The sequence below is a fragment of the Budorcas taxicolor genome, chromosome 12 (genome assembly GCF_023091745.1).
Source record: "Budorcas taxicolor isolate Tak-1 chromosome 12, Takin1.1, whole genome shotgun sequence".
Classification (NCBI taxonomy): domain Eukaryota; kingdom Metazoa; phylum Chordata; class Mammalia; order Artiodactyla; family Bovidae; genus Budorcas; species Budorcas taxicolor.
The window spans coordinates 36451742-36465165 of NC_068921.1; the positions used below are offsets into that span (position 1 = coordinate 36451742).

Sequence of the window (13424 nt, forward strand, 5' to 3'; positions counted from 1 at the left end):
TTCATCCTCTGTTGGCCCCTTCTCCTCCCACCTTCAATCTTTCCCAGCATCAGGGTCTTTTCAAATGAGTCAGTTCTTCTCATCAGGTGGCCAAAGTATTGGAGTTTCAGCTTCAGCACTAGTCCTTCCGATGAATATTCAGGACTGACTTCCTTTAGGGTGGACTAGTTGGATCTCCTTGCTGTCCAGGGCACTCTCAAGAGTCTTCTCTAACACCACAGTTCAGAAACATCAATTCTTTGGCACTCAGCTTTCTTTATAGTTCAACTCTCACATCCATATGTGACTACTGGAAAAACCATAGCTTTGACTAGATGTACCTTTGTTGGCAAAGTAGTGTCTTTGCTTTTTAATATGCTGTCTAGGTTGGTCATAACTTTTCTTCCAAGGAGCAAGTGTCTTTCAATTTCATGGCTGCAGTCACCATCTGCAGTGATTTTGGAGCCCCCCAAAATAAAGTCTGTCACTGTTTCCACTGTTTCCCCATCTATTTGGCATGAAGTGATGGGACCAGATGCCATGATTTTAGTTTTCTGAATGTTGAGTTTTAAGCCAACTTTTTCACTCTCCTCTTTCACTTTCATCAACAGGCTCTTTCTGTTAATCCTGAACTTCTATTCTCCTCCTATCTGCTTTGGTAATCATAAGTGTTTTCTATGTCTGTCTGTTTCTGTTTTGTAAATAACTTCATTTGTATCATTTTAAAATATTCCACATATAAATGATATCATTTAATCTCTGGATCCATCTATGTTGCCGCAAATGGCATTATTCCATTCTTTTTTATGACTGAGTAATATTCAATTGTATATATAGACCACATCTGTATCCATTCATCTGTCAATGGACATTTAAGTTGCTTCCATGTCTTGGCTGTTGTGAATGGTGCTGCTGTGAACATTGGGGTGCATGTATCTTTTCGAATTAGAGTTTTCTCTGAATATATGCCCAGGAGTGGGATTGCTCGATCATATGGTAACACTGTTGTTAGTTTATTTAAGGAACCTCCATTCTATTCTCCACAGTTGCTGCAGCAGTTTACATTCCCACCAACAGTGTAGGACGGTTCACTCGGTAGGTTATGAACACAAAAACAAAATACCAGTAATAATGAGAGGAATGCCAAAATAGCAATGTCAGAAACCTCTAGGGATACAGATAAGAGACTGCCTCGTGGGCGAGAAGGGAGTTACAGGAAGAGGAGGAAGGGACAACAGGAGACAGTGCCAGATAAAGCCTTGGGGTGGTGGTGACTTGTTCTGGAACTAGGAGGGACACTGCTTCCCTGGTTGGGCAAAGAAGCAGTATTGGACTACAGTCAGAGGCATTGAAAGTGGTTAAAGTGGGTAGTAGTGGATATAGGTAGTGACTTGTTTTTCTTTTGGTAATCAAACAACTTAGATGAGCTTTAACTCCCTTAGGTTTTTTGTTGTTCTGTTGTGCTCATTCGTGTCTGACTCTGTGGCTCCATGGACTCCGGCTTCTCTGTCCATGGAATTTCCCAGGCAAATAAACCCAACTCTCATGCAAAGGCACATTCTTTGCCACTGCGCCACCAGGGAATCCTGCTCCCTTAGTTTTAGGTCTTTTGATTGATCATCACTTGTGTAAATTGATCCATAACTGATTGAATCAGAGGGAACTTTGATTTTTGATCCCCTCAGTGTGGATTTTTTAAGGACATTAAAAAAAATATGTAACTAATTCCTTGATTGCTTTGCTAAAGTCTTTTATATAAGAAATAGTAGATTTTTGTGCTAGGTTGAGATTTGGAGAGAATAGCTTGTTTTCTGTCTTCTCTCTGCAGGTGTTGGAAATTAATAACTGTTCTGTCTTTTACATTATTTAAATACAGTACTGCCATTGGACCAAAATGTTTCTCATGTCAACCTCTTCAGAGTTAAACAGTGGGCAGAACTTCTTAACCCAGTGGATGGCGAATCCTTCTCGGGCTGGGGTCATATTAAATCGTGGATTTCCTATTTTAGAAGCAGAGGAAGAGAAGCCAGCAAATGTGAACTTTTCTACCAGCTTTCCTATTAAAGCTACAAAATTTTCAAATAGTTTAAGCTTTATAAGGGAAGAAGATTCACTTCATGAAGAACAGAAATTGGAGCCTAATAGCCCGTACAAGTTACAGTCAGATAAATCTGAACCACAGAGAGTCTTTCCTTTAACTAAAGCGGGGCCACAGCTAGTGGCACGTCAGGATGTTCCTGGACAATGGGAAGATAGCAAAAATGAGTTTATCGCAGATCTTTTGAGTGAATTCAAAGAAGTGCCTTATAAAGACCCACTTGTTAAAAAACTTGAACAGGTAAAACGGGGTTTGATCTGATATGTATGTGTATGATTGCACAGTTATTGCAGGTTTCTGTTTACAATGAAAAGTCATCTGTTACAGGTCTTTGTTTATCTTTTACTCATAGTATCATACTTTGTTTGAGGTGAAACATTAAAACATGATTGATATGTAAGATACAAATATAGCACTTAACAATATCTTCCTACCTCATTTTGTAAAAACTAATTTAGAAATGACTGATCAAATATTAGTTGATTATAAATGGACTGATACTGATCCTACTTTAAGAATCAAAGGATTCATGTGATTTTTTTTTTTTTTTCTCTTTCTTAGTTGAGAGTTTAGAATTTTGGTGGCAGATTAAGTTACTTTGGGATCCCTCTTTGGAACTCTTTATTAGAGAAGATATGAGAAAGGAGCTGGGAGGGATTAAGATTAATGTTAAGGAGCAGAGGTCCTTAAAGAAATAGTAATTTTAATCAATTTTATGTCTAAAAAGCTGAAAGAAGAGCAACAGAAGAAGCAGGAGCAGCTGAAGAGGCGACAGCTCGAACAGTTGCAGAGGCTCATGGGTGAGCAGGAGGAGCTACTCTCTTTGGTGTCTGGGCAGCAGACACTCCCAGGTATTATTTACTGTGAGGCCTTTGGTCAGTACAGTGGTAGGCAGTTATACACATTTCCTGTCTTTAGTTGACAGATTATTTCTACCATTTTTCTGTCATGTTGCCAACTCCAATTTCAAGCCAGACAGACAACCGTGGAACGGTAGTGGTGTAATATAATACAGATGAGGGATCTGTGCCATTCTGGAACGTATGTGCCCTACTTAAAGGCATTGACATTTATTTATAAAAAAAATTTTAAAAAGACCCAACAGAATAAAGGGAGAAGGCAATGGCAGCCTACTCCAGTACTCTTGCCTGGAAAATCCCATGGACAGAGGAGCCTGGTAGGCTGCAGTCCATGGGGTCGCTGAGGGTCGGACATGACTGAGTGACTTCACTTTCACTTTTCACTTTCATGCATTGGAGAAGGAAATGGCAACCCACCCCAGTGTTCTTGCCTAGAGAATCCCAGGGACGGGGGAGCCCGGTGGGCTGCCGTCTATTGGGTCGCACAGAGTCGGACACGACTGAAGTGACTTAGTAGTAGTAGTAACAGAATAAAAGATGCAGAGCTGAATTTGACCTGGGCTACTGAGGTACAACCCCTGCCTGTTGAATGAAAAACTGAGCACGGTCATAAAAGTGTGTGTGTGTAGAAGCCATTCTGCTCCACTAACGAGCCATACCAGAAATACTTTCTGGGGTAGTACAGGACAGCTTTTCTGTTGAATGCTAAATCAGTTAATAGAAACCATGATGTACTAATGGGGACGAGCAAGCAGTTGGAAGTTGATCTGGAGCAGTAGTTTTGAAAGTTCTTTGACCAGATTGCATAGTAACAGAAACATTTAAAATCATGACTCATAATTTCAGAGAAATTTCATGAATCAGTTCTTATTCACACGCCTGGCAGGTAGCAAGGACATTTCAAAATGGATTGTGTCCCATGGTTTGAAAAACAGTGGTCAGGGGCAGTGTGCTTGCTTCTTGGTGCTGCCTTTTAAGAGACACACTTTGCTGATTGAGTGGAGCACCTGTTCTGTTGAGAGACTGTCCTGGACATAGAGAATACAAAGAAGAAAGATCTTGGTAGGTGTGTGTGCAGATGTGGCTGGATGGTACCTTGGGTGTGGTGATAGCACTGGTGACAAGGGAGGCAGCAAATGAAGAATGGCTCAGGAAATTTGGATGTTATCTTAGACCATATAGAGAATATGGTGTGTATGTGGAAATAACTGAGTGGTTCAGGGTGCCTTTATGGAGGACAGAAAAATAATAATCACGATCACTTACATAATAGCCTGTGATAGTTTCCTGGGTAGAAATAGCATATGGTAGAGCAATAGGGAAGCAGATTTTAAAGTTACTAATGTGAGAACTACCTCCATGGAGTTATGTAACAGTTGTTTTAGGACAGTTCTCAACATTTTTTGGTTTCAGAACCTCATAACACTCTTAAATTATTGAGGACTCCAAAGAGTTTGTATTATTATATGGGCTATAGCTATTAATATTTACTGTGTTAGAGATTAAAACTAAGAAATTTAAAAGCTAATTTCTTTAAAATAATTATGTGCTATAAATAACACTTCTTAACAAAAAAATTTTTCTAAAAAATAATTGAGAGGAATGGCACTGTTCATTGTTTTTGAAAATCTCTAACTTTTGGCTTATAGAACTCAGCTGATTCTCATATCTGCTTTCGCCTCCCATCTCTTCATTTATGTTGTTTTGGTTGATGTATGTGAAAAAAAAAATCCAGCCTCACAAGGACATGTGATTGGAAAAAGGAGAAAGCTTTTTCAAATAACGTGGTTATTTCTTTGATATTCCACCAAACTTAACAAGTGGTCATTTCTTAGCTGTTATGCACAGTATGGAATCAATCATATTAATGAACTTTCTGTGCTGTTACATTAAAATACATTAAAGTATCTTGACATTTTGAATGGACTTTTCATCATCCATGCTTTGGTAAAATCATGCATTGGTTATTTGGAAAATAATAGTTCTCTGAGTGAGGTAGGTTCTAAAAATATTGCTATATTTCATTATAAAGTATAAAAATTTATATGTATTAATGCTACCACAGATCTCATCATAAAAGTCTTGAAATATAAAGCTTTCAAGCTCATGGTGATGGACATATTTTCCAACATTCTGATTTTTACTTGAAAGTTCATACTTTATCATTGGCAACAAATACTGTCAGTTTCCTTGAAATGTCTGGCTCAGTTGTCTGATTTTTGAGAAAATGTTCTGCCAAGTACTGTGGTTTAAATCACCATAGTTCGTCATTCTTTCAAATAGAAATAATCCCTGAAAGATCAATTAGTTGAGCTTATGGCTGAAAAAATTTCACAGCCCATGGCTTAGTTTACAGCAGAAGTGATTTATGCATACTTCTCATCTTGTCCTATAAAATATTCAGAAGACATGAACTCAAGAGTTAAAATTTAACTAAAAAATTGATAATTTTCCTGCTTGCTTTGTCTGGAACATTCTTCAGTAAAGCTGTTGTTAGTTTTCGAGTTGAGAGTGTGGTGGTGAGCACTCTGTTCTGGGTACTGGGTACTGGGTACTGCTGTTCTGCCTTTGAGTGAGGTCCCCAGGAAGCTCGCTGATAGTGCATGTGATCAGGGTACACGTCAGCACAGTGAAAAGGCAGATCCTGTCTCAGTAGTTCTGAAGATAGCTTGGACGTTGCTGGATGCCCTGACAGAGTCTTGGAGACTGGGAGTGTACAGACCACACTTTGAGGACTGCTACTTTGGGATTTTGCTCTTCTGTCAGAGATGTCTTTAGGCTGAAGTGGGATGACCGTTAGTGAAAAATATTTAGATGGGAGAATATTGTTATTAAAGACGACAGGTTGAATCTGATACTCAGTGAGGACCTATCTGACTTCCAGTTTTATTTGTGGGCTAGGGGAGAAGCAGAGGGTGTAAGACATAGGTGGCATGCCTCTTTTATGAAGTACTTCCCACTGTGTCTTATTTTTTTGGCCATGACACATCGCTGGTGGGTCTTAAGTTCCTGGACCAGAAATTGAACCTGCACTTCCTGCAGTGGAAACACAGAGTCATAACCACTGAACTGTCAGGGAAGTCCTCTGCATTGTGTCTTTAATTCTAAGTTTAATTGAAATAATCTGGGAAAACAGGAGTAGTAAATTTCAAGGGGCTGGTACAGCAGGCAGGATAGCTAGTATTGCCATTTATTCTCTAAGAATTCTATCTTCGAGATACACAGAATTCTGTCTTCGAGATACACAGAAAGGAAATCTTCTGTCTATTGCGTGATTTCAAAAGCAGAGACTTAAGAAACAACAGGCAGAAAGTATTACAGGAAATTTAGGGACTACAGAAGAGTACAAAACAAAATCACCCATCATTCCACCACCGGAGGTCACCAGCATCTTAATGGGAACATAAAGAAAAAATGTTTTCAAGTGTTGTAATGCAGAGCAGTTATTGATTGTGAAGGAACAATTCAGATTATTTGTAACTGTGCACCGGTGCTCTGCATTTAACTGTTTGTCACAGGGCTTAGAGTTGACAGCTCCAGGCAGTGCTCACGGATGGAGGGTGAACAATGCCTTCCACAGTTAGGCAGGCTGCAGCTCTGGCGTGTGAACACTGCCCGTGAGTTGTGGTGTAAATGCACTTTCAATCAAAAGCATGCAAAAGTCACTTTGGACTCTTAAAATTTCATGACTTTGTTAAACGTAGTTTCCTAATAATGAGGGAAAGAAGTACTTTTCTCACTTTGGAGAAAACATAGGTGCCATTAAAAGGTAGAACAGAAAATGTTATAGAAAGTCATCAGTTTTGTTGATTTTCTTAATTGTAAGGTTTAACTCCACTGCCTGATGACCAGAGCCAGAGAAAGTACAGACCTCTGGGAAATTCAGCCACTGTAGAGAAAACCATGCCCTTCTTGCCATCATATATCTACCAGAATCAAAGCCAAGAAAAAAAACACCCTTCTAACATTTTATCCAGTGAACAAAACGACTTCTGTAGAACTACTCATCAGGATTTTGTTTTAACTTCAAGAAGTGGTGCTTCTCCCACTGTGTTTTATGAGGCACAGTGTCAGGAAGCACTTGTGAAAAAAAATGATTTGAAGGAAGAAAACGATAACAATTCTAAAGGTGAGTTACTTATCTTTTTCTCTTCTATAGTTAATGGACAGTGTCACCTAGTTGTTCTAAGACCAAGAAAGTCCTGTGTATTTTTCTCCTATTCGTGTCTTTTTTTGTCCTCCTAAATATTTGTGTATTTATTTATTTGGCTGCACTGGGTCTTAGTTGCAGCATGCAAACACTTAGTTGTAGCATGTGGGATCTAATTCCATAATCAGGTTTGAACCCGGACCTCCTGCATTGTGAGTGCAGAGTCTTAGCCACCGGACTACCAGGGAAGTCCATGCTACGTCTTTAAATGAGAGATCCTAACTTCTGTACAGCCACTGAGCCTGGTTTGGACACAGAATTTGTGACTTTCCAGGAGCAAGTTGCAGGATGACTCTTGCTGACTTCAGACCTTGTCGTGGTAGCATCCGGTCTTTAGAAAGGGAGGAAGCAATTTCTGCGGGGATCATTTTTCTCGAGAGCTTAGGAAAAGTTTGAAATCTATTTAAAAAGTGTGTGTCAGTGGTAGGGAGTAGGATAGAAGATGTGACAGGTGAACAATAGATTAGTGATGGGACTTACTAATTGTAAGAGAAATCCCTCCCACCCCGACACCCTTACTGTATCTCTGTGTTCCCAGCACCCGGCACGCTTCTGCCAGAGTGCTGGCTCTTAGTGTCTGCTCGTTCCAACCTCACCGAGCGCTCAAGGCATTTCTAGTGTAAAGTCCTGTTTCTGTGCTCACTCCCTGGCCTTTTTTTTCTTTCCATATTTTGTAATCATAGAGTGAGTATTGTGTAATAAATTATGTTCTTTTCCCACTCAATGTGGAAAGTGCTCATGGCACTTTCTGTAGCCCTCATAACCATAATTTTAATGTTATCATTATGCAGATCATCAAATAATGTCTTTATTTCATGTTCTTTATAGTAGGACTGAATCATTTCCAGTATTTTTAATTTTAATTTGCTTTTCAACTTTAATGGTTTTTATGTATATGTTCTTTAGAGTCATATATAGAAAAACACAAATGATATGACAAAAAGTCTTTACTCAATAGTTAGTACTGGGCACCTTTTGTGGATAATATCTTATTCCTAGTTTAGAGTAATTTCTTGGTATAAAAAGGTCAAATGTCTTTTCCTTATTTTTTATACAGTACATTCCCTTAATCTTTTCATCTTTATTTGGTGGCACTGTGCAGCATGTGAAACATCCCTAACCAGGGATCAAACCCTTGCCCCTTGCAGTGGAAGCATGGAGTCTTAACCACTGGACTACCTGGGAAGTCCCATTGACCTTTTATTTTTGGCAAATTTCAAACATCCAGAAAAGTTGAAAGACTGCTACAGTGATTACCGTGTACCCACTACCTAGATGCAGCAATTGATATTTTTCCATATTTATTTTGTCTATCTATATTTGTATGTTATATATATCTGTATCTATACTTAAATTTATCTGTTTATATCTGTACATATTGATAGTTTGCTCAGTTGTTTCATCTCAAATTGTATGGAGACATTATATAATTTCAAATATTCGGGAAAAATTAGGACATTCTTCTATATAACCACAATACTATTAATATTTTTGTATCCAGGGACCTTAACTATGGAAATACAATTTAGAATGCTCCCTGCAATCCCAAAATTGCCTCTTTAAGGTGTTTTTTAAAAGTAGGATCCGGTCAAGTTATTGTATTACATTCAGTTGCTACAATTCTTTGAGTCTTTTATAATTTAGAAAATTTCTCCCCCTTAACATTAACTTTTTGAAGGATGTTGTGTTTTAATTAGGGTTTTTCAGCTTTCTTTATCATATTAAAGAAGTTCTTGAGTGTTTTAAAATCTTTGGTATACATTGTTTACCTAAATTTTTTTTTAAGTGTAGTAACTTGTAAAATTCTCACATTTTAAATCTTTAATCTACTTTTCTTACTGAACTAAATTGCTCCTAATTTTTGTTCTAGGAGAAGGTATTTTACCATGTTTGGAGAAAATGACGGAACAGATTCAGGAAGGGAACGATACGAACTTAAAAAAAATTGGTGATTCCTCAGAAGTGGTTAATATTGAAGAAAGGTATCATTCGCGTTGAAAGGAATTTAATATGAGTCATTATTATTGGTACTTTCTTTGTTTGAAAGATCCATAGTTTTCTTGCTTTTGCTTGGATGTGCTTTTAAGTATAGGATTGAAGATCCAGCTTATTCCATATTGTCAGCAACAGTAAGAGGTTGGGAAGATAATCAGTTAAAGGAGCCTTGACATTGTATTGGAAGAATCTAGCAGTTTTTTCCAGAGAAGGCAATGGCATCCCACTCCAGTACTCTTGCCTGGAAAATCCCATGGATGGAGGAGCCTGGTGGGCTGCAGTCCATGGGGTCGCTAAGAGTGAGACACGACTGAAGCGACTTAGCAGCAGCAGCAGTTTTTTCATCTAAGGGAAATATCTGGATAAAACTAATATTCTCTCAAATAGGTAAATCCTGTTTTGGAGAAGAGAAAGATCATATATTGGAGTTTCACATATGGTATCACTTATAAATAATAGTTGAGTGTGGTTATAGAATTTTAAATTTATTTTTATATCTAAGATAAAATATCAATAGTGAGGTTGTTTATTATTTTCTTAAATATTTTAGTATATGTTATGGAATGCTAAGTGACTTGTTCATATTATTAAGGATCTTAAAGAATATTTATTTAATGAACTATTCTTGGAAACATATCTTAGTTAAATAATGAATATGCTACTTTAAAAGTTAATCTGAGGTCAGTAGGTAGACTTCAGAGGGGCTTTTTCAAATCACATATAGAGACATGTATTTCTGTATTTGGGAGATGGAATGGAATTATAGATTTTAATAGATTCTCAAATGGAATTTGTGATGTTGGAAAAGGTTAGTTCTCAGTTAGAGGTGTGTATCAGCCACACTAAGTGTAAAGTATTCACCACATCATGGTTTGCATGTTACATAACTTTATTTTTATGATTAGGCCTATTAAAGCTGCTATTAGAGAAAGGAAACAAACTTTTGAAGACTACTTAGAGGAACAGATTCGGTTGGAAGAACTAGAACTGCAACAAAAACAGCTAAAGGTTAGCATTTCTACTATTTTGATCCAGTTATCTAAGGCTTTAGCGATTTGTTTAGAATTTGCTTAAAAAATAGCTTTGAGATTACTTGGATATCCAGAATTAATTCAAATATTTTTTTATTTTAGGAAGCAGAAGGATCTTTGCTTATCAAAGCAAAACCCAAACAACCATTCTTAAAACGAGGAGAAGGTTTAGCCAGATTTACTAATGCTAAATCTAAGTTTCAGAAGGGGAGAGAAAGTAACCTAGTCACTACTCAGAGCATTTCAGAGGACCAGCCTATGTTTAAATCAGATAAACAACAATTCCAGCGGAAAACTGCTCTTATAAATAAAGAAATCTGTACAGAGAACCTTCCTGTTAAAAAGAACAGTAAAGTCACAACCAAGTGTCGTTCTCTCACACTCAGTCAGAAGCCAAAAGTGCTTAAGAGTAATAGTAGGAAAAGTCTCTCTCCATCAGGATTGAAAATGCCAGCAGAGAAGAAATGTGATGGGCAATTTAGAGAGCAGATCAATTTAGGAAAAAAAGTGGAATCTAATAATAAAGAAAATGTACCTGAGTGTACAAAACCTTGTGATGTTGGTTGCACAATCTGGAATAAGGCACACAGTAAAGACAGACTTCCCATTTCCACAAGATTCATCAGCTATATGGCTTCTCAGAACCCAGCAAGTGAAACTTTGAAAGGGTCAGAATCTTCTCTTGATGATTCTCTTCAGAAAAAGTTAGAGAATTGGGAACGAGAAAAGGAAAAGGAAAATTTGGAATTAGATGAATTTTTGTTTTTAGAAAAAGCTGCTGATGAAATATCATTCTCTAGTAACTCCTCATTTGTGCTGAAGATCTTAGAGAGGGACCAGCAGAACTGCAGAGGTCGCCGGCTGTCTTCTACCCCTGTCAAAGGTGTGCGGGAAGAGAAGACAGCAACACCAAGTTCTGTTAGTCTGCATAACCAAAATGAGGATCTGGACCGTGCCCAGTGTGGAAGCAAGGCTGAGTGCGAGGTCGCTCCCAGACAGCTTGATTCAGTGTTCTCACCCGGAGGATTGTGGGCGCCGTCCTGTGAAGTCAGGAGGAGAGTGTACCAAACGAATCCTCCTGCAAGGCAGACCAGGTGGAGTGCAGGCGATGGTGAAGGTGTTACAGACAGTGATCATAGCACCGATTTGGAGGAACAGCTTGACGTCACTATAAAGCCATCATCTGAGGGTAAGGAAAGGAGTTCCAGCAGCAGAGAAGATAGTCCGCAAGTCTGTGATGGTAAGGGACCTTTTCGGGACACCACGACTCAAGAGGAAGAGAAAAGGAGAGATGTTGATTTAGATTTGTCTGATAAGGATTATAGCAGTGGTGATTCTCTCATTATAGAAAGCTTGAAAAATAAAGTTTCTGATTCCTCCGGAAGACACTCATCTATAAGTGTGAATAAAATTGACTTTGATGATGAAAGAACTTGGACTGACCTTGAAGATAATTCATTTAAACATGATGGTGTTCTTGGGAATGAAGCCATTTATGGGACTCCCCAGACAACCTGCCCTAGCAAGAGTGAAATGTGTGTACTGGACAAAACGATAAAAAGGAAGGTCGTGCCAGTCAAGAAGGGAGAAGACTTGGGCAAATCCAGCAGGGGCCCAAGCCCTCCTCCTACCTCAGATCTGATGATGGAATTCTTTCCTTCTCTGAAATCAAAGTCAGAGTCACACTCAAAGTCACACTCATGCTCGGGAAAGGATCCCAAGTTAAACACAAGTCAAGACCACCCACCTGGTATGTCAGAGTATTGTAATGAAATGTTGTAAATTTAAATTTATTTTATCAGTATGTTGTCAGAATGTTTCTTAAAATCTTAATCTTTCTGGATGCTCAGTAGATACCTAGTAGGTGTTTGTTAAGGTTTGATTTCTTTCGTGAGCCTAAATAATGTAATAGTCACACACACATGTGTGTGTGCACACTAGTATAAGAGATTTGGAGGAATTGTGATTGCAGATTTTTTCAAATTTTAACCTGTGTCTTATTGCTAAGGCTTTAAAATTAATTACTGTAAGGTGAGATAACGTTTAAGTTTCTTTAATAACCAAGGGGTTATCCCTCATAGCTTAGTTGGTAAAGAATCTGCCTGCAGTGCAGGAGACCGGGGTTCGAATCCTGGGTTGGGAAGATCCCCTGGAGAAGGAAATGGCAATCCACTCCAGTATGCTTGCCTGGAAAATCCCATGGACAGAGGAGCCTGGCAGGCTACAGTCCATGGGGTTGTAAGTGTCGAACACGATTTAGTGACTAAATCACCACCAGCAACCAAGGAATACTCAACTTGTGGTTGGTGTTACTGTGTTACCTCCACTTGTGCACATCATTTTAAATCAGTTTTTTTAATGGTCTCATGCATTAACTTGCTAAATATGAAGAAGAAATAGAGTAAAATCCGAGTTTCCTCTCTTCCCCAGCCCCAGACCTGGGCTCCTAGAGACACCAGCTTTCCCATTTCATTTGTGTATTCTACCAATATTCCATGCATATGAAAGTGTATGTGTGAATGTGTATATAATTTGCCTTTCTACACAAATGTAAACACACTTTGTATATACTGCTCTGCTCCTTGCTTGTAATACATTTTGAAGCTTGTGCTAATACACATCTGTCTTTATTCCATTTCATGGCTGTAAAGTATTTAGTTGATGGGATAGACTTTCTAAACTTATATTGAAAACCAGTTTTCCATTCTTTTATGTATATTATAAACTCGAATGTCTAGCAAAGCATGGGTGCTTTAAAATATAAGCTATTTTTAAAAAATAGTATTTTTTGCAGGAAGGCTGGAAGCTTAAAGTATGGAAGCAAAAGTGTTCATAACTAGACTATCCTAAGGTATAGTATAGTATAGTGAAGTTGCTCAGTTGTGTCTGACTCTTTGTGACCCCATGGACTGTAGCCTACCAGGCTCCTCTGTCCATGGGATTTTCCAGGCAATAGTCCTGGAGTGGATTGCCATTTCCTTCTCCAGGGGATCTTCCCAACCCAGAGATTGAACCTGGGTCTACCACATTGTAAACAGACGCTTTACTGTCTGAGCCACCAGGGAAGTCAGTCCTAAGGTAACTGATGTATTTCTTTACATTCGTTTTTCCTATGTATTTTTAATATGGTAGAGACATATAATTGGCCTTATCCTTTTTGACCAGATGTATGCAGTGCTTTGGCCATATCATTAAAACTGTTTGTGCACTTTAAAGAAAAAATGGTTGCAGAGAATTATATTAATGTAGCA

The 13424-nt window shown here is 38.3% G+C and overlaps 1 protein-coding gene across 1 annotated transcript in view; it reads left to right on the top strand.

Annotated features, from left to right (window-relative positions):
- Nucleotides 1-909: 909 nt before the first annotated feature.
- The window catches only part of CENPJ (centromere protein J), a 36198-nt gene continuing 23683 nt past the window's right edge, over nucleotides 910-13424 (top strand). Inside the window, exons 1-7 of the mRNA XM_052650245.1 lie at nucleotides 910-1074; nucleotides 1856-2317; nucleotides 2805-2928; nucleotides 6764-7066; nucleotides 9018-9129; nucleotides 10048-10150; nucleotides 10276-11923. Of these exons, the coding sequence (XP_052506205.1) occupies nucleotides 910-1074; nucleotides 1856-2317; nucleotides 2805-2928; nucleotides 6764-7066; nucleotides 9018-9129; nucleotides 10048-10150; nucleotides 10276-11923 (2917 nt within the window). The remainder of the gene's footprint in view (nucleotides 1075-1855; nucleotides 2318-2804; nucleotides 2929-6763; nucleotides 7067-9017; nucleotides 9130-10047; nucleotides 10151-10275; nucleotides 11924-13424) is intronic.